Source organism: Mustela lutreola, chromosome 4 (assembly GCF_030435805.1).
Source record: "Mustela lutreola isolate mMusLut2 chromosome 4, mMusLut2.pri, whole genome shotgun sequence".
In the NCBI taxonomy this organism is placed as follows: domain Eukaryota; kingdom Metazoa; phylum Chordata; class Mammalia; order Carnivora; family Mustelidae; genus Mustela; species Mustela lutreola.
This window is the reverse complement of record NC_081293.1, coordinates 116,074,196-116,100,280: the sequence shown is the minus strand read 5'-3', so window position 1 is coordinate 116,100,280 and position 26,085 is coordinate 116,074,196. Positions and strand designations below refer to the sequence as shown.

Genomic DNA, 26,085 nt, shown 5'->3' with positions numbered 1-26,085 from the left:
AGGTCATCACCTACTTTTGGTCCTTATTCCTCATTCAGGATCCCTTCATTCAACTGGCATTTACGAAGTGCGTCTGGCACGCCAGGCATAGTGCTAGGGCAAGGTATAGGATGGCAAGCAAAACCCAGCACAGTTCCTGCCATCACGAAGCCTGAATTCAAGTGAGGAAACACATTAGTCAAACCCCGAACAAAGAAATGTCCATGTGCAACCCTGTTTACTACTGTGATTGAGAAGGACATAATGCTAGAAGAGCATCTTTCACCTGACAGTCAGGAAGGTCTGGGAAGGATCGAAGGAGATGAGGATTGGGGAAAAGATGAGTTTAATTTTATATAATTTTACTAGATATAAACCACAGTGGGGCTTGACCATTCAAATCATTGAACAAAACTTCCCCTTTGTCTTGCTTTCCCAGATGAGGAAGAAGTTTTAGAAGATAAGACTGTATCTGACTCCTTTCCCAATTACTTTTGTTCACAGGATGCCTGAGTGACCAGGAGAATAGGATTCTATACCTTCCCCTTCCACCATCACACCTGAGAGTACTGTTGTACTGACCTCTCCAACCAAGAAGATTCCTGTGAACCTGCTTGTCCTGTGGAGAGGCGCACCAGGTGATAGTGGCCATGGAGGAGATATTCTGCTGAACGCTATACAACTGTGTTTCTAGCACATTCTCTCTTACTGTGCCCCCCACCCCGGCCCCAGAGATACCAACATTTTGCATTCTGCACAGGGAATTTACAGCAGGCTGCGTGACAAGACATATTGTATTGCCAGAATGTTGCTGAGTGTCAGGGATACACCAGGTTATATCTACAGCCACCAAAGTCTCTCCTTTGAAGGTAAGAACTAAGGTAATGAGTACGAGGACAGAATGCCCCTTTGAGAAAACCACCTTAGAATTGTTTGTGAGAGAGTAATGTTCTAGTAACTATTATAAGCATGCTGCCTCATGGCAAAATAGCTCCCAATTTTAACAATTTTCACACTTAGAATTCTCAGCTTTCCAACACTGCATTTGGAGATAGCGGAGCTGAACATATTGCAGAAGAAACAACAACCGCTCTCAAAGTGGAAACATATTTACTACTCTTCAGTAGAGAGCTCTTTGTCATGGATGCCACTAGCCAGCTGGCTGGATGGTGTTCAAATCAGCCAGGAAGCTGGACTCTAATGAAGACTATTTCTTCTTCCCAGGGCTGAGGTCCAAGACAATATGGATACATTGGAAGCCTCAAAATATTGGCTCACTTTGCAATATTAAGGAAAACCTTTTAGTTCTCATATATAGCTTTACCACTACTTTCATAGCAATGTCTTGTAGTTCCCTGATATTCCATCATTGCAGGAAATATACACCCCGAGCTGTGCGCCAGGTTCAAGGCATGCTGCACCCTCTATATGGAAGAGCTGTAGTTGGGCCAAAGTTTCAGAAAAGCGTCAGAGGAGGCAGTCATCTTGGTGAGGTTTAGAGGGCTGCACTGCTATGTGCCCAGCTTGCAATGAGCAGAAAGAAGGATGAGATGGTTATGAGGTTACCAACAGAGATAAATTCTCATGGCAAAGGAAAGACGCCTCAGACGTCTTTACCTACAAAGCAGAGGTAATAGCTGGGAAGAACAACAGATTAGGGAACCACTCCTAAGGAGTAGAATTTAATCAAGGCAACGTTCTTGTCTTGGACATTGCTCATGCAGGGGGGAGTCCTAGTAACAAGTATCTTTTTTAAAAAAAGATTTTATTTATTTATTTGAGAGAGAGAGAGAGAATGAGAGGAGAGAAGCAGTCTCCTCGCAGAGCTGGGAGCCCGATGCGGGACTCGATCCCGGCACTCCGGGATCATGACCTGGGCCAAAGGCAGTAGCCCAACCAACTGAGCCACCCAGGTGCCCTAATAATAAGTATCTTAATGGCTTTTAGTGTTCCTATTGGCCAGTGGCTGTTGCATTTCCTATTCCCCACGCCTCAATTTTTTTTGAGTGGAAGTATCTATTGTCATCAACCTGTCAGTATCTCACCACTGTACGCTGGATATGGATTATTGTCTTTTTTAGTTCATAGGCCTCTAGATCATGAGAAGCCCTATCCAGGCCATAGCCTGACCTGATAGAGATCACGAGATCAGTGACTTATTGCCTGATACTGTAATGGGATGACACTTGGCTGGTCTTGGGAGAAAAGTGAATTGAATGTATCTGGCCGTGGGAGATGTGAGTCACTGGAGGTAGGACAGATTATCATAGATTGTGACAATAATGCCTCCCAGTGAATTACACATCTCCTTATGGATATGTTCCTTGGTAGTCTGACTTTTCTGCACTTCCTGTCAAAAAGGGGAGTCTGTTTTCCCACATTCTGAATCTAGAGTGGCCTTGTGACTTGCTTTGACCAATAGCATGTGGCAAATAAGATACTTTTACTTCTGTTTTCTTGGAATTCTAGAAATACCAACTGCGATAAATACTGGGCTAAAGACGACACAGAGAGAAAGGTCCTGCTGGGCCCAAACACTAACTAACCCTCTGACTAAATACAGTTCCATGATGGAGCCCAGACAGAGCTGTGGCAGGACCACCCAGATAATCCACAAAACCACAAGAAAGTCAATCACTTGTTGCTTTTGTTTGGAGAGATAAGATTTGGAGACCGGTGGCATAGTAATAGATAACTGTACATATAGGCGGCTGTACTTGGTAATATAAACAAGGAGTAAGGATGATTTTTTGAAAAGTAACCTATCTGAGCAACTTGGTGGCACAGTCAGTTAAGCATCCAACTCTTGCTTTCGGCACAGGTCATGATCTCGGGGGTTGTGATCTCAGAGTTGTGACCTCTAGCCCTGAGTCAGTCTCAGCACTTAGCGGGGAGTCTGTCTGGGATACTCTCTCTTCTCCTCCCTCTCCCACTGCTCCTTCCCCTGCTTGAGATCGTTCTGTCTCTCTCTAAAATAAATAAAATAAACTCAGGGCGCCTGGGTGGCTCAGTGGGTTAAAGCCTCTGCCTTCAGTTCAGGTCATGATCCCAGGTTCCTGGGATTGAGCCCCACATCAGGCTCTCTGCTGGCTGGGGAGCCTGCTTCCTCCTCCCTTTCTACCTGCTTCTCTGCCTACTTGTGATCTCTCTATGTCAAACAAATAAATAAAATCTTAAATAAATAAATAAATAAACAAACAACCAAACTCAATCTTAAAATTTTTTTAAAAAAAGTATCTATGCACCCCTGCTTCCTTTTTCCTTCCTCCGGTTAAGAGATGATGAGATCTGGAATGCTGCCTTGGAGCCAGAGATGAGACTGTTGTGCTCAGAACTGCAGACCACCCTGTCGGCTCTGAACCGCTCCCCTCCGGACTGTGATAGGAGAAAGACTTTCTATCTGATTGAAGCCTTGTTAACCATTTGTATCTGTTTTTCTGTTAGAGTAGCTGGGCCTGTATCCTTCCTAAAGCACACTGCAAGTCAAATTCTTACATTTCACCAAAGAAGGCCAACCCAGCAACATCGCCACCATTCATCAGTTCATCTGAGTCTCTCTTTAAGATACTGCAAAGAACATTGGGATATAAAGACAAAAAATTACTTAGAAGTGGACTTAGATCAACCAACTGACAAGCTCTTTCCTGGGAATAACTGGTATTTAAAGATTAGGCTTCAAAGTTTAGTAGATTAACCCAGAAATTTGTACATCCTTGACTAAACAAGTTCTCTCCCGATCTGAGAAGTTTGTCTACCAAAGTGTGCGGTGTAAGTTTTGAGAGATACACACCTAAGTATGAGGGAAGGAGAGAACATAACCAGCTTCTCTAGCTAGATAATGCACAGTGAGTTTGGTGATCAATTCAGTGAACGATGTCACATCCAGAATGGTTGGAATGGAAGAACTCTATGAATAAAGCAGTCCTCTAGCTTGCTAAGCTGTTACCACTGTCAGGATGAGATCAGTCCTTGTTGACAAACTATCCCCAATCTCAGTGGCTTAACTCAAAACAAGTTTATTTCTTGCTTATGCAAGTATGTTCACTGTAGGCCAGCAAGGAAGTCTGCTTATTGTAGACAGTGACCCAGACTGATAAATATTACATCTCCAAACACGCTTTCAGAAGGCAGAGAACACGGCAAAATGCACACGGGCTCTCAAAAATCACACATTTCATTTCCATTTACATTTTATTAGGCCATGTCAAACTTTAAAAGGTGTGAGGAAAATATAAATCCTTCTATATTCCAGCAAGGAAGCAAGCTGGAAATACTGCTGAATGGCACTAATGAATATTCCAAGCATATATTAAGCCGTGACCAGAAAGCTGTACAAGTAGATTTGTACATCTAGGCTCTGCAGAAATGCTTTAACTTAGTCACAATTTAATGCTACATTCTGGGATTCAATTAAGAAGTGTCCACTTGAAGAATGTTTCTTTATTTTTCATAAAATGATAGAGTTAAAAATCCTTGTCTCTGTGTTAGCTACTTTACTTGCCTTAAGGATACCTATGCATGCTATACATTTATTCTAGAATAAATGGAATGGAGAATGGAGATGGAAAAAAATTGTATATTTTTTCTTAAAAATCAGAATGTATTTTTTTCTTTTTACTCAAACATGAGAACTAAATGACCCTGCATTTTCTCCCTTTGTCTTAGTTGCTAGAAAACTGGGTTAAATTTATTGCCCTATTAATGAAACTAATTCACTTCAAGTTTTTTTATCCATTTATCTCATTTCTCTGTCAACTAATTTTTAATCTTTCTATTATTTTAATAGTCATTTAAAGGGATCTTTTATATTACAAGATATCTCAAATTGTCCACACAGGGAAGCATTAAATTATCCAAAATCTCTAGAAAGTCAAAGTCAGAGATTATAATGACTTGCTATTCTCTTAGACTTTACATCTTTTGTTCACTGCCGCAATCCCAATGCCCAGACTGGTGCTCACTAAATATCTGTTGAGTGGATGAATCAATGAGCAAGTTTGTTTGCCAAGCACACAGGGCTGTATGTGCACAGACACCAATGCACACACCCTGACGTTGGGAATTTTGCCCCAGGGCTTTTTTCCTCAAGAGTCCTTTAGTGACTAGATATAGCTAGCCTCTATAAACTCTTGTAGGCTACTGAAATGATGATATTGAGATAAATTTCTGCTCCCAAGAAAGAATGCCTATGGCATGTAATAAGAATGTTCACTTTACCTGGATGCGAGAGACCTTGGAATGACAATGGTGATTCTTGTCCATTCCTCAAAGTCCCCCGTGTGATACACGGTGGGCTCGCTTAGTTCTCTGGAGTTGCCCTCACATCCTTTGCCGGCAGAAGCTGGGTAACAGCCTTCTTTCACCAGAAACCAGGACATACCCGCATCATGAGAGTACTGAAGAAGAACGGGGGCAGCACTGCTGAACTGATTGGCACAGCCTATGTTTAGCTGTCAAAAGGAAAGACAGGATTAGACAAGGTTTTGGTTCCAAGTTAGCACTCAACACATTAGGTGCTACAGCAGACAAGGCTCTTGCTACGGAGTCTGCCTTATTTTGACAATGATAAGACTTTCAGCTCCATTCCAACAAAGATCCTTCCACGGGTTCTAGAAATCTTTAGGTGACCAAGAGATGCTTTTTAATGAAATGCTCAGCCAGTTGCCATTTGTGGATTTCTTGGGATTACAGGAGTAAAAGTGGAAGCATACTATCTATGATGTTAGAGCCAGGGATAAAATCCAAGAAGCCAAGAAATGGTTTTCTTCTCTTATTTCAGGCATATAAACAGAGGGAAGCAGAAGATGAAGAACTATTCTTTTCAGGACAAGAAGGTAACCTGAAGAGAGGGCTATCTTCCCTGCTTTCAGTGGAACAAGTGTCTTTACTCTATTTTCTTGCCAAAACTCAGTAAGAAAGCATTGCCACCTTAGATCAAAGAGCTAAGTTTTTGCCACTGCATCAAAAAACCAAAATGATCCAGAAATAGAACTACTATTGTTCTGTGTACTCATGTAGTGAGTACAACTGAGCCATAGAATTAACAATGTGAAAAAAATTTGGAAAAAAAAAAGAAAAGAAATAACTTAAATCCGAATACCCTAGCATAAGTGTTTTTATTTTTTCTACTTTCTCTTCTAAATTTTAGAAAGAAGTATGTATTTTGGTCATGTAGTTGAAGTTATCACACATCTAGAACTTTCCTTCTACTTTCTACTTAACCTGTTATTTTATTATTATATGTAGCATTGCAAAGAATGTATATTTTTTTCTTCAGTTGATCCATTATCACCAGATAAATTTCTGACAATAGTATCACTGAGTGAAAATGTAGAAACACTTAAAATTTTTTATTTGTATGTGTTCATTTTTAATCAGCTGGGTTCAAATGAATCAGTTTTTATCATACCTTTGAATATTATTTGAGTTTAAAACAGTTTTTTTTCTAAATTGGTAAATGTATAAATGATTTTATTACTGTTTTAGTTGACATTTTTTGGTAATTACAAATGTCAAGCTCTTTTCCTGGTATTTATTTAATTATCTGCCATCTTATATGAATAACCCATTCATATCTTATTTCATTTGTTGGTGGGAGCCACCATAGAATTTTATTGTTTAGACTATAGATAAGAACAGTAGAATTATATAGAAAAAACCACTGAAGTAACCACTCAAAGGAACATGATAATGGCTGGAGAATAAAGGATCAAATCAAAGTTAAGGGCCGTAGGCAAATAATATTGGCCCAGAGCTCAAGAGATCAACCAGTTCATCCCTGTGACTGTTGGCAGCTTGATCCAGTCTATCAAAAGAAGATTCTCTCTTTTCCTTATTCCCATACCCACAGCTAGAAAGCATCTCTCAGAAGAGTTTGTAACTGGGTTTGTAGAAATTTTATTGTGATACGTTTATCTAAGTTTATATAGTTCAATGTCAACAATATAAGCAAAGACTTGACAATCTCCGACGCATGATTAAACTCGTCTAACACAAATTCCTTTTTATGCGTAAGTAAGCATAGCTTTCGGTTGGTGTGTGCTGACAGTAATTACAACAGACACACATAGTGAGCTTTTTCTCATAGGCCTCTTATGACTGCTGTTGTTTCTAAAGTAGGCAAGTCTCAGGAACCTTCAGTTCTTGACAAGTCTTTGCCTTTTTTAATTGATCATTTAGCCTGCCTCTTAACTGTCAGTGTTTTCTAGTATTCAATTCTGGCTTTCTTAGAATCTTTTTAGTCTATACATGCTCCCAAATCTCTTTCACAATCATTATTTCAAATCCCTTCTGAATATCTGTAACTCCCAGACCGGACCCCTCTTCAGCTCTCTGGAAATGTCCATAACTGATTCCTACGAATTTCCCCTTCAGTGGTCCCCAGTCACGCCTCGTTCCACAGATCCAAGTCTGCTCTCATCATCTGCCACCCTCACACAAATCATTCCTCTGACTGGATCTCTAATCTCAGCGACTGGAGCCAGTGTAGTGTGGGAGTCGTTCTCAACTTCATTCTATCATCCATCAGCTCACCAGAGAACATGTTGACTGTGGCCCTTTAACATCTCTCAGGTCCATTTCCTTATTGTTATAATCCCACACAATGCCTTAATCTGGCTTCCTCATCTCTTCCTTTGATGCCTACTCTAGCATCCTTTCTTTGCTCAGAGTTTATTCCACAGTTGGAGCACCTCTCTCCGCCTCCTCCACTCCCACACCATCTTCTTTATCTTTTACCTGGATCACTGCCATAGCTCTGCCCTTGTCTCTGTCACTGCACTCCCAACACTGTCACTAGGAGGCTTTAAAAGTCTCAGTCACAGTATGTCACTCTCCTGCCAGCCATTTTACTCAGAGTAGAAGCCCAAGTCTGACCTCCTTTGTGCTACCTGTTCCCTCGTTCTGTATCTTTGTGCTCTAGTCACAGTGGGGCCCTTGTGATTTTCTGAACCTTTCCAAGCACACTACAGATTCAAAGCCTCTGTACTTTTTGTTCCCTGTGCCTGGAACGTGCTTTTCCAGACAGCTGCAGGAATCACCCTTTTAACTTTTATTTAAAAATTTTTTTTCTATTAAGATTTTTTTATTATTTATTTGACAGACAGAGACAGCAAGAGAGGGTATACAAGCAGGGGTAGTGGGAGAGGGAGAAGCTGGCTCCTCACTGAGCAAGGAGCCTGATGTGGGGCTCCATCCCAGGACCCTGGGTTCATGACCTGAGCTGAAGGCAGATGTTGAACAACTGAGCCACCCAGGTGCCCCATCACCCTTTTAACTTTTACAGGTTTCAGTTTAAAAGTCATTTTATTAGTTAGGGGACCTGACCACCCTTTATAAAATAACAGTTCACGCTCTCTATTCCTATTTATTTTCATAGCCTACAACAGACCCTGGTGCATAGTAAAGGCTTTATAAATATTTGCTGGATCAGTGAATAAATGTACTTGTTGATTACAGCTTCTCCTCTTGCTAAGTCAACATCCATACTGCTGCCAGGATGATATCTCTAAAACAGGTCTGATTCTTGCACTTAATGGATGAAAAATCTCCCATGACTGATTGCTCTTGGGTTATTGTCCAAGTGCCTTAGCGTATCATATAAAGCCAATTTGGATCAACTTTCTCTCTTACCTCTCTGGCACATACTCCAGGCTCCTGAAAGTTTCCCAATTATCTAGTTGCACTTTCATGTATTTTCATATATTTGCACATTCTGTTCCCTCTAACTGGAATTCTTCCCCCTCTGTTGTTCATCGGGCTAACTCTTTCCATCTCAATCCCTGAGTTTCCATCTCAAGGAAAAGTCTCAAGGAGACTTTCCATCTCAATCCATCCACCCATCCACCCATCCACCCATCCACCCAACCATCCAACCATCCATCCATCCATCCATCCATCCATCCATCCATCGAACAGTTGTTTCTGGAGTACCTGCCAGGCACCATGCCAGGTACTCTCATAGGATCCAGGGTTTATTTCTATGACAATACTCCTTTGATAATGACAATTCTTTTTTCTGGCTCACTTGCTAGTTTCTGAGCTCCTTGAGGGCTAGGGCCATATTTTTCATGTCCATATTCCTAGCAACTAGTGTTTGACAAATGGCATGCATTGCAAAAAAATGTATCAGCACTGTGTACAAATGACACCAAGTTCTTGTCACAGATTCTAAATAGACATTCATCATCAACTCCCAAGTGAACCATAATAAATATCTACTATCAACTAATAGCCACAATCAGAAGTTTTTTCCTGGTATGATTTGAGAATGGAGATTTTTCTCACGTGTTGTGTGTTCTTACTGGTTAAGTACTTGGAACATTTAATAATGTTTTCTTGACTTAGATTTTCTAAACATCAGAACACCATCTTGCAGACTTTAACGCCTACACTATCATGATTTTGTGACTAATTAAATCAAGAAGGTGTAAGGTGAGAAACAGCACAGTATTCCAGCCAACATATTTGCTATTGCTATTATCCTGTTACCATTTTAAGGTGGTACCAACAAATTAATACCGAGGCACATACTGCTATTAATGGTTTTTTTCACTGTAGTTTAGCGTCAGACTCTAAACAAGGAAGGATAACATTTCAGTAATTTTATTTATGACTAACTTCCTTGTTTACAGACCTGTGGAAATTATATTTGAAGAGCTGCCTATAAACATCTGATCTCTTTAGTAATTCCATTTGTAAATTATTTAGCATCTCCATCCTGTCATTACATAAAGACCATGTAGTTGTGCTAGCTCATTAAAACTGCATTACTTTCGACCCCAGAGTTCACCAATGGGATTTTATTATAAACAAAATGAAATTTTGATTAGGCTTCTGAAAAAAAGAGCTTGTCAAAGGAAATACTTGCTATACATGTTGACATGTGATCACAGTGCTGAAAAACAGCAAGCTTTTAAGAGAACGGTGATAATTATGGTACAGCGTTACTAAATCAAAGGAAGGGCAATTGTTTGAAAGTCCTATAGTAAAACCACAAAATAACTCATAAGTCCAAAAACTCAAACTGAAAAAGAGAACTTCTCTCTTACCATTCAGAAGCATGGGGTTCATTAAGTCACAACAAACTGAAAATCTAAAAGTCAGTTTTCAAACTGACCAGCTTTTCTCCTTGTGGGTAGTGCTAACTTGGGAGCTCTGCTGTTCTAGGACTGTTGAACCTCTGTTCAGGTGGGTCCCTTCCTTCAGAGAGTTGGAAAGATTTGTATCCTTTTGATTTCACCTAAGAGTCTGGAAGATATCCCGTTCTTTGACCCACACTGGGAAGAGACCTGTGCATAAATACCTTGAACTGTAGCACATATCCAGGTTTCAAAGTCAAATCTCGAGTTACGGCAAATCGATCCCCGTCTGATTTTCCAAATACCATGGCTGATGGTGTGGCAGAGCAGAAAGTTTCATTTTTAACCATTCCTTCATTAGCCAACATCAACCACACACTCATCTGATTCATTGGGTAATCAAAAGCTGGCTTCTCATAAAAGTTCTAAGAGGAACAATATAGACAAGGCAGAAAGGCAATTGGATAGCTTTGAAAACAACAAAGAAATTTTCAGTTCAAGATATGCAGGTACCATTTGTATTTCCAGAAAAATACAGCAGAATCTCTATATTATTATTATTATTTTTTACTGCCACAGACCTTTTTCCCTGATGATTTAACAACTGAAAATACTATGTCACTGTGTATCTAATTTTATAAACACAGTAATAATCATGGTTGATGTCTTGGCCAGACTTTCTAGGCTTTCACTCCCTCCCTCCCTCCCTTTCTTTCTTTCTATTTATCTATCTATTTATCTATATAATCTGTGAACTGGCAGCATAGAGGGATAACAGAACAATTAAGAGCAAACCAGAAAAGTACAGACACTGAAAATTTAGTTTACTTATAAAACTTAGATTCAAGGGTCAAGCACTGAATCTCTGGGGGAAGTGAGAAGTTCTTTAATCCCATCTACTCTCACAATCCTGTCTTCTTGGAGCTCAGACATAAGAAAGATACCTGAGGTAAAGTTGGGTTCACAATCGGGATGACCTGCTTTTGCTTCTCTGACAGGATGATGATGTCATCGACTGCCCACTGGTCGTAGCCCTCCCCTGAGAACACAGGCTGCCACCAGCGAAACCTGGTGCAAGGGGTCTTAGCAGACGCTGGGAGCTCCAGGTAGACGAATCTGCACAAAAGCAAATCATTTATGGCTGGGAAAGGAAAAGCTGATTATTAGCAGCTCTTAAAATAGCAAGAGTAGCAACAAGAGAAAGTTTAGTTTTGTTTGATCTCTGGATCGTTTTGAAAGTTGTTGGCTTTTTTTTTTTTTTTTTAAGGTCTTTATTTATTTGAGAGGAGAGAGAGTGAGAGAAGGAATCAGGAGAGAGAAGCAGACCTGCTGCTGAGCAGGGATGCTGACATGGGGCTCGATCCCAGGACCGTGAGATCGTGACCTGAGGTGAAGGCAGATGCTTAAGCATCTGAGCCACCGAGGGGCCCCCAAATTTTCCAAGTTTAGACACATCAAGAGATTTAAAGTTTTTTTTTTTTTTTTTAAAGATTTTATTTATTTATTTGACAGACAGAGATCACAAGTAGGCAGAGAGGCAGGCAGAGAGAGAGAGAGGAGGAAGCAGGCTCCTTGCCAAGCAGAGAGCCCGATGCGGGGCTCGATCCCAGGACCCTGGGATCATGACCTGAGCTGAAGGCAGAGGCTTTAACCCACTGAGCCACCCAGGCGCCCCAAGAGATTTAAAGTTTTAAGTGACTTTAGTCCTTGTCATATTTATTCCATTTGGAGTAATTTGGAGGCAAATATTTCAACTAAATTTGATTTACGAACAGTCTTTTGATTACCATGGTATCACGTTTCTAAGAAAAACCTGAAGAAACTGTTCCTTTGTATGTTTTTACATTAAAATAGCATTAATTTTTTTCCAAAGCAGTTCTAACTGTGGGTTAATATGAATTAAAAATGAAACAGAAAATCACCCAAATCTTCTGCCTGGGGTTGACCTCTGTTAATGTTTTGATATATATCATGAAAGCATGTAATCTTTTACAAAGGTGAGATATATGTAAAAAATGTTTTTTATTTTAGTTTAAAATTTCATATTATATCATAAACACATTTTCATGTCAGTATATTTCTTTTTTTTATGATTTTATTTGTCACAGAGAGAGAGAGAGAGAGAGCAAGGGTGCACAAGAAGGAGGAGGAGTAGAAGAAGAGGGAGAAGCAGACTCTGCTGAGCAGGGAGCCCAATGCTGGACTTGATCCCAGGACTCTGGGATCATGGCCAGAGGCAAAGGCAGACGCTTAACTGACTGAGCCCCCAGGCATCCCTAATTATTTTTTAAGGTTATTTTACTGTCTATATATTTTCATGACACAGACATACTATTGTCTATTTTACTTTTCCCTGTTATAAACAATTCTGTAATGAAAATCTTTTTTTTTTCTAAAGATTTTATTGATTTATTTGACAGAGAGAGATCACAAGTAGGCAGAGAAAGGCAGGCAGAAGAGAGGGGCAGAGAGCCTGATACGGGGCTCGATTCCATGACCCTGAGGTCGTGACCTGGGCCAAGGGGAGAAGCTTGACGCGCTGAGCCACCCAGGTGCCCCTGTAATGAAAATCATTATGCATAAAGCTTTACCTACACCTCAGTTTCTTTCTTTCTTTTTGTTTTTTAAAGATTTTATTTACTTATTTGAGAGAGAGATAGCAAGAGAGGGAACACAAGCAGGGGGAGTGGGAGAGGGAGAAGCAGACTCCCCACTGAGCAGGAAGCCCGATGCGGGGATTGATCCTAGAACCCTGGGATCATGACCTGAGCCGAAGGCAGATGCTTAATGACCAAGCCACCCAGGAGCCCTTCTCAGTTCATTTCTTTAGGGAAGATTCCTAGAAATGGAAGTATCAGAGTGAATGAACTAGTTATGGTTAAGGCTCTTGCTTTTTCCAAATTTCTTCCTGGAAGAGTCCTACCGTTTGCAGAAACACAGGAGAGGACCTGTCCTGCTGCTCTGTGTGTAGACAACACTGGTGTAATCATTGAGAAATGACCACCAGACTGTTGAAAAATGGTCTCTCTTTTAGTGCAACAGAGTTTAGCTATTATTCATATTTTATTAAACCTCTAGGCTTCCTCTTTTGGAACATCAACTCATTTCTTTTACCCATTTTTTAAGCTCTTCCCAGGAACACCAGCCCTCTGTTGCTCATTATCAGTGGCAAGTATCGTCTGTTTTTTTTTCTTTCACTGTTTTCTGTTTTCTTTGACAGAGACATGTTATGTGTGTATGTAGTTTTACGTCTGCAGATAGTATATTTCTATATGAGCAGCCCTTTCCTCTGTTAATTCTTCTATTGAATTTGTGTTTAGGAAGTTTAAATCTCTTTCTAAGATCACATACTCACCCAAATGTTTAAGTCTTCAACCCGTCTTAAACAGTTTTTGATGGGGTCAGGTAATGAGCTAAAAAGATAATTTTCCCCAAAAGCCTACCATTTTTTTCTAACACCACTTGATTGAATAACAATTTTTCATTGATAGTTCTTAGTCTCGTTTTAATATACATTTTTTTTTTTTACATATATGTGAGTTGACTTCTAGGTCATGCATTTGGCTACATTATTTGCTCTGTCTATCCATGCACTATTTAAATTATTTTGGTTATATAGTGTGTGTTTTAATATCATGTAGGGGTTTTCTCTGTTTTTTTTTTTTTCCTTCCCAAAAGTTCAAGCTATTTTTGCCAGTTTATATTTCTAGATCTAAAGTTCCCCAAAACATATCACTAAGATTTTCATTGGAATTGCATGAGATAAAAATTAAGAGATATCTTCATATCACAATATTTAGCTTTCCTATCCAGAAATGTTGTATTATTTTCCATTTATTTGTTTTCCTTTATATCTACGAGGGAAGTTTTGTAGTTCTTCTTTAAAGAGATGTTCAGTACTGTTGGTTAAAGTTCTTCCTTATATTTATTTGTCACCATAAATGGGGTCTTTTTCTGATATCCCCCAACTCAAAATTTCCCCGCCATTTTAGTGTCACAGAAATCTTTGAGAATGTGGTGAAATATTTTGGCTCTAAAGAAAAATTTCCATAAATAAAAGTTGAATATTTCGGAAGTTTGAAGAAACTATTGAAGTTTTGTTAGTCTCTACAGTAATCTAGTCACTTTACTGAATGTTGACTAACTTCCCAATCGACCATGACAATGTTTGGAAAAAATAATTTGAATTATTTTAAATTGTTGTTTAAACTAGTTTGGCACCATTATCAATTCCCTTTGTCCTGTCCTAGGAGAAATCTCACCTGGTTCTGTCTCACAAATACTGTTTCTGACATTCTCCCTAGAGGTTATGGCTCTCGTTTTTCCTAGTTTCCTCCCTTCTGGTTTCTGCCTCTCTCCGTGTCCCTTAGAAGAAAAGCTTTTTGTTAGCTGTCTACATGTTCACTTATGTTATATAATGAAAAGTTATGTCACCTTTAAATGACTCAGTGTTTTAAAACAACAAACTTAGGAACCTTCCAGGTGCAAAAGAGCTATATGTTACACAGTATGTTCAAATATATTTAATCTGTAAGAACTGGATGTATATAATCTTTGATAATATTTTTTCTTCAGTAAAACAAGGTTCAGTTGTAAAATGCAAAACAAGACTTGACACAGTTGATGGTCAACATATAAAGAAAGATTCTGGGGATGCCTGCGTGGCTCAGTCATTAAGCATCTGCCTTTGACTCCGCTCATGATCTCAGGGTTCTGGGATTGAACCCCACATTGGACTCTCTGCTCAGTGGGGAGCCTGCTTCTCTCTCTTCCTCTGCCTGCTGCTCTGCCTACTTGTGATCTCTCTCTTTGTGTTAAATAAATAAAACCTTAAAAAAAAAAAGAAAAGTTGCTCTCTTTATGTTGAGGTGCAAATACAAAGATTATAAAACAGAATACTCTAAAAGTGATATCTGTGAATAGATTTTAATGACATATAAAATATAAAGTACAAATGTTGAATTTCAAAATGCTACATATTTGTAAAATAACTAAATTTAAATATAGAAAAATATCGTGATTGCCTGGTATAGGTATTAGTATTAAACATGAGGCATTTTCCTAAACTCCTTAACTGTCATTGTTTTTATTTATTACATATATTCTTCATCCATGAAAATGAAGGTAGGGATGAGCCAATAAAAAATTTTAGAAAAATCTGAGCCCCACAGATATTTTGTTTACCATTAGCTCTAGCGCTATATGAAAACTTTAAATAAAATCTATCTTGCTGGGACTCCTGGGTGGCTCAGTTAGTTGGACGACTGCCTTTGGCTCAGGTCATGATCCCGAAGTCTCAGGATTGAGTCCCGCATGGGGCTCCCAGCTCCACAGGGAGTCTGCTTCTCTCTCTGACCTTTTCCTCACTCAGCTCTCTCTGTCTTTCTCTCAAATAAATAAATAAAATCTTAAAAATAAAAAAAAGAAAGAAAGAAAAAAAATCTATCTTGCTGTTAAATCTAACCAATGAAAACATATATTTATGTAGTAATATACAGATGTATGTTTATATTCTATATATAAAAATAATGTTGCTTTAAACATATTTTTACATGTTTTTATTTTCATACATTATATAAATTTATATTTAATACATATTTAATTTTACAATAGTTTACTATATACAAATAACTTTTTTTTTAAAAGTTTTTATTTATTTAATTTGACAGATAGAGATCACAAGTAGGCAGAGAGAGAGATGAAGAAGCAGGCTCCCTGCCGAGCAGAGAGCCTGATGTGGGGCTCCATCCCAGGATCCTGGGATCATAACCTGAGCCGAAGGCAGAGGCTTTAACCCACTGAGCCACCCAGGCGCCCCTATACAAATAACTTTATATGTATAATATATGGTATGTGTATATTTAAAAAACCTGCAAATGGGAAAAGTGAGTTTTTCTTTTATTTACTTATTTTTTAATTTTCTGTAGTAAAACTGGTCAACTGTTCTATTTTTCCCCTAGTCATGATTTTTCTTAAGTTCTTTAAAGAATACAGCCATAAAAACAAGGGCTTTTTGTCCAGAAACAAATTAAATGAAAAAAAATTTTAAAGATTTTATTTATTTATTAATTTGACAGAGAGGGGCACAGTGAGAGAGTGAACACAAGCAGGGGGAGTGGGAGAGGGAGAAGCAGGTCTCCTGCTGAACAGGGAGCTTGATCCCAGGACCCTGGGATCATGATCTGAGCCGAAGGCAGACGCCCAGTGACTGAGCCACCCAGGAGTCCCTTTAATGAAATTTTTATCTGCTGGGCCATTATTTATGTCAGGCACTTATGAATTTGTCTACTTTCTTTAAAAAATTTTTTTTTCTTTTATTTACTTATTTTTTAATTTTCATTTTTGTACTAAGTTCAGTTAGCCGACATATAGTACCCATCATCAGTTTTCGATACGGTGTCTCCTTTTGTAAGAGTTAGCGACATTTTAGAAACAGTGCAACAAAAACGTACTCTTTACCCTTCCTGGGAACCACCAGGAGGCCATCCGGGGCAGTTACCTGGGTTTGCTGAAGTCTGAGAAGTACATCTCTGCCAGCAGGTGCCACTGGATGCCCCCATTGTTGCTGTACTGGAGTAGGACACCCTCCTCTCTGCTGTCTGGCTTGTTGCACGCAGCACTCTCTCCACCAATCTGAATGTAGAACTGGACAAAGTCCACCCAAGATGTATCCAGATCCCAGCTTACCAGCTGTCTTTTTCCAGCCTTCCCAAAAGATGGAAAAATCACAGAGTCAATCATCTGGGAGCTCTTTGGCATTTTGCTGTTTCAGTTTCAAGATCATACAAACATCCTAGTACTCTGGGGAGATGATTTTGTTCCCACTTAATGTTTAGAGGCACGAGTCACACCATTTAATCCTTTGCTCTGGTTATGGTTATGGTAACTGTTCCTGCCTATGTTTGATTAGTCTCTGCATCATTGACTTCCAGACTTGGTTATGAGACCCTTGGGAACTGCTAATCATAGGAAGAGTATTCAAAAGTCTTTAAAAATAAGGCAAAATTAATTTTAATTAAAACACTCCCTCTATTTGCTTTGTAAATCTCCTCCAGGCAGAGTAGCAGAGAAGAAAGATCATCTACTTTGAAATCAGTTGGAGTTGGGTTGGAATTTCAGCCAATTATTCATGCTCTTCACTAGTTGTGTGACTTTCTGAGCTTTTTTCCCCCTCAATGATACAATATGGGTAATAACACCTTCCTTATAGGGTGCTGCAACAATTAGATGAAATACACGTCACATGTAATTTGCCTAGCACGTGGCATTGCTGAGGAAACATCCTCTCCACGGATACACCCGACCCTCTTCCTCCTTGGGAATTAAAGTGAAACTGGAAAAATAGGAACTTCCTGATGAAAAGACAAGAGTACTCAAGCTACTGGTCTCTCTGGTTCTTTCTTGGAATCAGAGAGGTTGGGAGGGATCATTTCAATAAGTTTTTGTGACTATGAAATGGTCTTTGTGTTTTAAAAATGTGAAAAATTTCCTCAAATTCAGCAAGTTGCTTCCTCTGCTCCATGTGTCCCCTACATGTCACAGCCCTGTTGTGAGTAAATGGGTTCATGCTAATGGGACGGGAAAAAGGTTTGCTCATGAGATTCCAATGCCCAAACAGATATGCCAAAGCTAATCCACAGGCTGCACCGAATGGGTTTTGGAGAGCTCCCAAGGAGTTCAATTTAAAAGTCAGGAAGAAAAATGGAGATAGGATACACAGTATAGAGAAAAACACCTCTCATGCTTATAATTTAAACCCTACTCTAATCCATTAAGTTAATTAAGAAAGGGTTTCAGTTATTAGAAGTCACAGGGGGAAATACTTGGGGATAATTAAAACAGTACACTGTTACTGATAAATCTAAAGCCAATTAAGAGATTCCAAAATAAACGAGGGGGCCAGTAAAATGAGAACTTAAGTTAATCCTGAGACAGGAACTTATTCTTTGGAACTCTCAATCTTAAGTGTATTTTTTTTTTTTTAAAGATTTTATTTATTTGAGAGAGAGAGAGAGAGAGCATGAGAGGGGAAAGGTGAGAGGGAGAAGCAGATCCGATCCCAGGACTCGATCCCAGGACTCCAGGATTATGACCTGAGCCAAAGGCAGACGCTTAACTGACTGAGCCACCCAGGTGCCCTTAAGAATATATTTGAGAAAAGCTTATAAGTAATATAGATTTTCAATGTGCTAGGTGCACTTTTAATTTTTCTTTTTCTTGATTTGAGATATTATAAGCAAGAAACACCTCAGAGGTTATTATAATCTGGTCTAGAATTTTCATGCCTCAGGATCATTACAGGAAGAATGATTTTCAGGGGCGCCTGGGTGGCTCAGTGGGTTAGGCCGCTGCCTTCGGCTCAGGTCATGATCTCAGGGTCCTGGGATCGAGTCCTGCGTCGGGCTCTCTGCTCAGCGGGGAGCCTGCTTCCTCCTCTCTCTCTCTCTCTGCCTGCCTCTCTGCCTACTTGTGATCTCTCTCTGTCAAATAAATAAATAAAATCTTTAAAAAAAATTAAAAAAAAAGAATGATTTTCAGAAGAAAACCTACAGAACCTAGCTAGTTAATTCTAATCCAGCAGACTTCTATGAAAAATTTGGCATGTGGAAATGAGCCAGAAGGATAAAGATGTAGGGTGAGGAGAATTATAAAAATCCAATTATCACAATTAGCTGGTTGGAATGATTGGTCTATTGTGAAAATCACAGAGCAGTGTTGTTTTTCCAGGAGACTATGGTGTCGGTCTACAAAGGTTTTTAAAGTGTTTTGTGGGATTTTTGTAAGTGGAAAATATCACACAAATGCTTAGTTTGGCACTGAAGATGTTTTTTCCCAGAGAAGAACACAAATCATTTTCTTTTGTTTAGTGACCTGAAATGCTGAACACTGTTTTACAGGGAGATAAAAAAGAAAAAGGAAATGGCACATGGCAAACTTTTTGTCAGAATTTAGAATGTGATGTAACACATGCTTGGCAGTTTCTCTCTTCTACTATGATCAATGTGCTTACGTGTGTACATGTGGATCTGTATACATGCGTAATGGGCACACATGTGTGTTGGAGTAATTCCTTATAGATCTCTCTGCTCTTGGAATGTCAAAAATACTCTCCTACTTCCCCCCAACATTCTAGGTCAAAATGTCTCACTGCTTTCAGGGTTTAGATAAAATAAAACACATTCAAAGGAACAACTTCAGAATCTAGAGACTTTATAAAATGACCTCTAAAACATTTCATGAAACTTTAACCTTTTGCTTATTAAAATCTTCTTTATTCAAAATCTACTAGAAAAATGATTCTACTATATTTGTTTGAAAATAACCATTTCTTTAGAACCTCTTGTTTTCTCACTTTCTTTCATTCGTTCATTCATTCCTTTCTTCGGTAATAATTATTGAGTGCCTATCACACCAGCCACGATAGCTACAGACTTGAAAGGAGAGTTCACAAGCATGTGCAGTGACAATAATGACAGACAGGGCTACAGACCAAAGTCTGTTCCTTGTAGAGTCCCACTTTGTCATACTATCATGTATCAAATCCCCAATCTATTCTGTCTCAGAGGTACTTACTGATTTGTAAATGCCTACCATGTGGCATGCTTTTCTGAGCTGAACATCTTATCTAGCATTCAGTCAGTCAGTAGGACTCAGCATCTAGCTGGGTCCTATGAGAATAAAAATAAAAACATGATCGATGTATGTATAGAACACCGATGAGGGAGGAATTCAAAGAACAGGGAGCTCAGTATAGTTTGCCATAGTCCCAAAAAGCTCCATGGAGCAGCAGGATTTGAGCCAAACGCTACCAGGTTGATAGAGAAACAGAGCTGGTGGAAGGCATCACTGTAGGCAATGGAGATTAAACAAAGGCAGGGAAATTGGCAAAACCTGGGATGTAGAGGAGAGATTTCTGTTTGGATGAGAGGTCTGATGTTTCAAAAAAGAAAGTAAGTTGTATAGTTAGGGCAATGTCTGTGATAGAAGAGGGATAGGATGGAACACATTTTAGGTTTAGGGTGGTTTGCAAAAGGTGGTGGATATGCACAGTGTCCCCGCGGGTGGGGGGGTGCCAAACCCTGTATCCCACACCTCCCTGGCTATGCCACCCAGAGTACGCCATTCCCCAGGACACTGTGATTGGCCAGTCAGAAACGGTCCTGAGGTTTTTCCATGGGCCTGCTCAGAAAGCTCTGTGGTCCCAGTACCACTTTCATAATGACAACTGACCTGAAAACAGAGAGGGTAATGTGGGCATTTGAGTTTCTGATTCCAGATATCTCTGAGGCCAGTTTCATCTAAGCCCTCCCTTGTGTTTTAATTATATGAACCAATTCCCTCCTTTTTTGCTTAAGCTAGTTTCTCTCACTTAGAATTTAAGGCAGATCTGCTCGATATAAGAGGAAAAAGGGAAAAAAGTGCTCTTCAGATATTTTGATAAAAATTTAGAAAGAAAGCTGGATTAGGAGGTGAAAAGAATGATTTTACTTTTGAAATGGATTTTATTCATTTATTTGAGAGAGTGTGAGAGCATGAACGAGAAAGCAGCAGAGGGAGAGGGAGAAGCAGACTCTTCACTGAATGGGGAGCCCGATGTGGGGCTTGATCCCAGGACTCTGGGATCATGACCTGAGCTGAAGACAGACACTTACCCAACTGAACCTCCCAGGTGCCCCTGAAATGCTGATTTTTAGCGGCAGGGAATATACATGGAAATATCTAATGACACCAATTTAAAATATATCCTCATAAACTGTAATTGTGATAGCTAACACTTACTGAGTGATTTCTATATGCCCAACACTATTCTTTATTCTTTACCTTCTAACCCACTGATCCTCCCCAAATCCCACTTTACAATAGAGAAAACAAAAGTACAGAAAGATGTTATAAATTTGCAAGATGAACCAGCTAACAAGTTTTGGAGCTTGGGTAAAGATTCAGGTAGCTTTACTACATAAATCACCTTGAATTACAGTTATACACATGTTGATATGTAACCTTTCATATTTGAAATATTTGTGTGTATGCATACATGTTTACTGGGATGTTTGGTACATACTGGAAAACTGATGCTTATGGGAGACATAATCTTCCCATTTCTGAACAATTACCCAGTGTATCCTGATCTGTGCAATGACTATTGGTCTCTTGTGGACGATTATCGCTAACAATAATGACCAATGGATGTTCATTGTCAATAGATAGGAAATACCATCAAGTAGAATTCATCCCTGATTTTCTGTCATTCTCTACCTTGTTTGCTTGCTGCTGATTCTTTGTTCTGCACCTGCATCAAAACAAAACCTGTACCTATTTTTGCATTTGCATAAATTAACTTATTTTGGATTTCTGCCCAGATTCCACAACATATGAGCCCTACAGTGTATCACCCACACCTGCGTATTTGTTAGGTGATGTAGACTGGGACATTTCCAGTTGTCCTAGAACTGGTGGCTATAGTCCCTGCTGGAAAGAAGTGGTTTTAAGCACCTTACATTCTAAAGAGAGCTGCTAATAAGTAGGGTTAGATATGCAGCTCAGGTTGGAGAACTGGACCTGCTCCTGCTCTAGTCCTTTTGAGGACTAAAGAGATGAACTGGAGGAGGGAGAAAGAAAATAATGTTCTGCCTAGATGGTAGCAAGGGAGGAGAAAGGTGGTTTGCCCCTCCCCATTGCTAACCAAGCAACAGGGGTTGGGGGTGTTCCAAGAAAATCAGTCTTAGAGATTCTAGGTGGCACCATAGTCCCTTGGGGGTGTCTACTGACCTGTCTGCCCAACGTGGTGCTGTCCCTAGTGAAGATGAACACCTCAAGAAAAACTTCTACACTGTCTCTGTACAGACTTCCTGTCTGTGTGCCCCCAAATCTGTATGTTGAAAGCCTAAAAGAAAGCCTAAAGAGATGGCATTAGGGCATGGAGCCTTTATCAGGTTATTAGGTTAGTCGGTTATGAGGGTGGAACCCTTACCATGGTATTAGTGCCCTAATAAGAGACACAAGATAGTCTGCTTTTTCTCTCTGTGCTCTCTCCACCACAAGTGAGGATACAATGAGAAGATGGCTATCTGTAAACCAGGAAGCAGGCCCTCACCAAACACTGAATCTACTGGTGCCTTAATATTGAACTTCACACCTTCCAGAACTGTGAGAAAAAAAAAATTCTATTTAAGCCACCAAATCTCGGTATTCTTGTTACAATAGTCTGAGTGGGCTAGGGAGTGGCAGAATCAGATTGCGGCAGGAACTTGCTACTCTTTTTTTTTTCCCCCCATGGAAAAACCCTCTTGTTTATTTGATTAAACAAAAATAAAATAAGCTGCATAGGAACAATTTTAAAGTCCAAAGAGACACCAACTTCGTTTTAAGGCTGTAGTAGCATCTGATACAGCATTAGCACCACGTAAGGCTGATACAGCATCTCCTTGCTACCTTCTCCCAGTCAGCAAAATAATTTTTAAGTGTAGAACACATGACTTGTTTATTTTTTGTTTTTGTTTTTTGTTTTATGCGAAAGGTGAATGCAGAATTGGAGAGGTTAAATTAACATGGGCATGTTGCCTGATGTTAGGATGACTAAGTTAAGCCTTTAAAAAACTTTTTTAATTTGTCCAAGGCAGACGTCATGTAAGGAATATGCACCACCAAACTAACTCTCCGGGCCACAGGAACTTGATACTCTTAAAGTTGAGGCTTCGCCTTCACCACCACCACTCACCCCTTGCCCCCAGGCCACATGCTCATGCACCCTCCAATGCCAGGGCTAGAAGACCCGGAGTCCCTGTCCCACTCAAAGACTCTCAAGACATAAGCCCTGCTGGCATGGCAGGAGAGGAAGGCAAGGAGGTTTAAATCAGGGACAAGAAGGGCAGGAATTTTCAACTGCCCTAACCTGGATTTGCAGTAACCCAAAACAATCACCCAACTACAAGAGTTTCCCAAATGTAGTTCAGGGATAAGGTCAGACAAAGGAATTTAAAAGCAAGCAGTGTGGGGAAACATAAAACCGACCCACGTTTGTACCTTCTGAGTTCAGGCTGCTTCATAAACACTCACAAATGGAAATAGACATTGCGCGGATCACATATTCCCAGAGCTAAGTCAGACCTTAGTCATCACTCACCCCCCACCCCCAGCTTCTACCTTGCTGAAATACAGAGATGATCCAGAAGAGATGACCCCACATCCTTGTTCTGGCTTTACAATTTCTCCCCCAATGACTTCTTGCCAGTCAGACTCCCAACCATTCTGGTTCTCAAAATCTGACATGATCGTGGAAGGAAGAGCAGCTTCTGGGTGGCATTCTGTGCCTTGGTATCCCTGGTCACACCTAGGAGAGAGGAAAGGCCACGTAAGCAAGTCACAGCCTCTTTTCTGGGAATGCCACGGCCACGCTCCTGCGATGTTTCCCATGTCTCACTTTAACTCAGACCTTAGCATTCACACGAGATTTTTCTCGACAAAGTCAGTCTGTGTTGGCAGGTCGGAATGACCTTCAGTTTTGGACACTGAGAAGAAAAAAAGGACAGAATCCTTTCTTGAAAGAAACGGTGCTGTAACAGCAGAATGGAGGCATCAAGGAGTAATTAAGGACGTGGATATGTGCGTATGTGCGTATGTGTGTGTGCGTGCACGCGTATGCGTGTGGGGGTGTTTCGGCGGCTGGGGTGGGGCGGGGTGGGGCGGGGTGGGGCGGGGTGGGGCGGGGCGGGGCAAAAAGAGTGGGATCTTCCTGTAGGTCTTGAAAGTCACGTGGAAGTGTTTGCTCGTTCGACAGCCATGTTTTATGGCTCTTTCTGATTAAATTACATCTCTTTTAGAGTCTAAGTATTAAAGTGTGTTCCTTTCTCATCCCCATTAGCGACGATCACCGCCTTCCCCTGCCTACAGCCTTCAGCTTCTGGCCACGCGGCACAGGACAGCACGCAGCAGGGCTCTGACTCGTGTTTTAAGACTGTCAGGGGAACGGAAGGCAAACAATAGCAAGGCCCTTTTAAACCCCAAAGACGACTTTGGGGTAAATTAATTAACTCTGGGATGTAAACTCAGGAGGCCTCGTCTTGAGGTGCGGTTTTGAAGGGTAGGATATCTGGCTTCACACTACACTTAAAATGTAACAGCACCTTTTACACCTAAAATAAGAACAGAAAGAAGGATTGTGTCCTTTCGCCTCCTTCATTATTTATCAGTCTGTCCCTACCGCTCTGATGACAACTGCTGTGTCATCCCTCTGAACACAAACCGCGAGAAGCAGACAGTTGATCACAGGTGGCCGTGTGTGTACCTGCACACGCCGTGGTCACATGAGCCGTGCCCACTGCACATGTTGGGACACTGCTGACCAATGTAAATGCTGTCCAAAGCCCACTCGTCTTGGGCTGTGTAATAGGTCTGACTCCAGCGGAAGCGGGTGGCACTGGACCTATAAACAAGGGACGGGAGTGAGAATAATATATATACAGTTATATATATATGTATATATACACATATATGTATATATTCAACATACTATTGTCAATATACGATATACTATATATATATTTAAAGATTTTATTGATTTGACAGACACACAGCAAGAGAGGGAACACAAGCAGGGGGAGTGGTGGGGGAGAGAGAGAAGCAGGCTTCCCACCAAGCAGAGAGCTGGATGAGGGTCTCCATCCCAGAACCCCAGCCCAAGACAGATGCTTAACAACTGAGCCACCCAGGGGCCCCGAAAACAGTACTTTAATGGACACAAAGAATTTCAGAGTTCAGACTCTTTCAGATGACGAACTTTCTGGAACTTGCATTTAGCTGCCAATAATTTTTCTGTGGTGGTTGAAAGTCTGTCAACAATTCAATGATGACAAGTTAAAAAGAAACATGGGGCTTAGATATATACCTCTATCTTAATTTAATTTGTTATATTTTGGAGAAAAACAAAATATCAGATTTTGTTGTTACACAGAGATTTGATGCCAGGAAAAGAAATGAAGCAAGAAAGAATAATAATTTTTTTAAAAGGTACATACAAAAGAGCCTCTCTTCCACAGAGGAAAATCTGAGGTTTTAGTTATAGTAATAAAATTTCTTTTGATAATTGGAAATTATTGAAATTGGAAATTGGAAACGTCCAGTGAGCTCTCAATATCAAACAAAAGTTTTGTTTGGGGGTATTGTTTTGGGATTGAGGGACATGTTACAATGTGCTATAAGAAAAACATGTTCCAGAAGTAAGAACATCTGGGTGCTAAATTCTGTGGATCATTTCAGACACATTAACTTGGGTAGATTTCATGGACAAACTGTTGTTAAGTGGAAATAAAAAGTTAAACTGTCCATTACACATAAAGAAACACTTGGGACCTCCATTCCTCTAAACCAGACAGAAAGTCTAGAGAAGAGGGTATTTTGGGAACAACGTCAAGAAAGTTTCCATCCACTGACAGTCACAAAAAATTCTTTTCAGTTCCCATCAGATTTTTTGCCTCTAGAAATTTTCAGAGAGTGTGATGTGTTCTTTTTGGTCAAAGTGCAAAACAAAAGAAATCAAAAAGGATTTGCAGAATTAATGTGCATGCCCCATTCCATGGATTAAACCCTCCCTAAGCACACTATCTACACATACACTTGATCTTGAATGCTCTGAATGATCCCTTAATGTCTACTGCATCAATTACGCACATATTAAATACTCCCTAAGTATGTAACAGATTGTTAAAATCCAGACTAAGCCTTTATTGTTTATTTTGCCAATGATCTGTGGCTAATAAGTTGCACTTTCATTCCTAGCAGGATAATTCCAGGACTCGCTGAGATGCATCCAATAGACACCGATTTGCTGCATATCAGTGCCTGTCATGATACATCCAAGACACAGATACACCTCCTCTATGATAATAGTTTATATCTGAAATCGAATAGCCATCACAATTTTCATAGTCCCATTAAGAAACGGTTTGTAGAAGATCCAACGATAAAAGTAGGTATGTTGTTTTAGAGCATGGAGCCCTAGAGAGAAGCAGCAAATTAAATTTGATACATT

General features: G+C 40.0%; 1 protein-coding gene across 3 annotated transcripts in view; it reads right to left on the bottom strand.

Annotated features, from left to right (window-relative positions):
* The window catches only part of RELN (reelin), a 501,731-nt gene that overhangs the window by 100,406 nt on the left and 375,240 nt on the right, over window positions 1-26,085 (bottom strand). For all 3 annotated transcript variants that reach the window (XM_059170891.1, XM_059170889.1, XM_059170890.1), the window contains exons 23-28: window positions 24,343-24,480; window positions 23,202-23,388; window positions 16,558-16,763; window positions 11,003-11,174; window positions 10,283-10,483; window positions 5,197-5,429 (exon numbers count right to left, since the gene is read on the bottom strand). In XM_059170891.1, coding sequence (XP_059026874.1) covers window positions 5,197-5,429; window positions 10,283-10,483; window positions 11,003-11,174; window positions 16,558-16,763; window positions 23,202-23,388; window positions 24,343-24,480 — 1,137 coding nt within the window. The remainder of the gene's footprint in view (window positions 1-5,196; window positions 5,430-10,282; window positions 10,484-11,002; window positions 11,175-16,557; window positions 16,764-23,201; window positions 23,389-24,342; window positions 24,481-26,085) is intronic.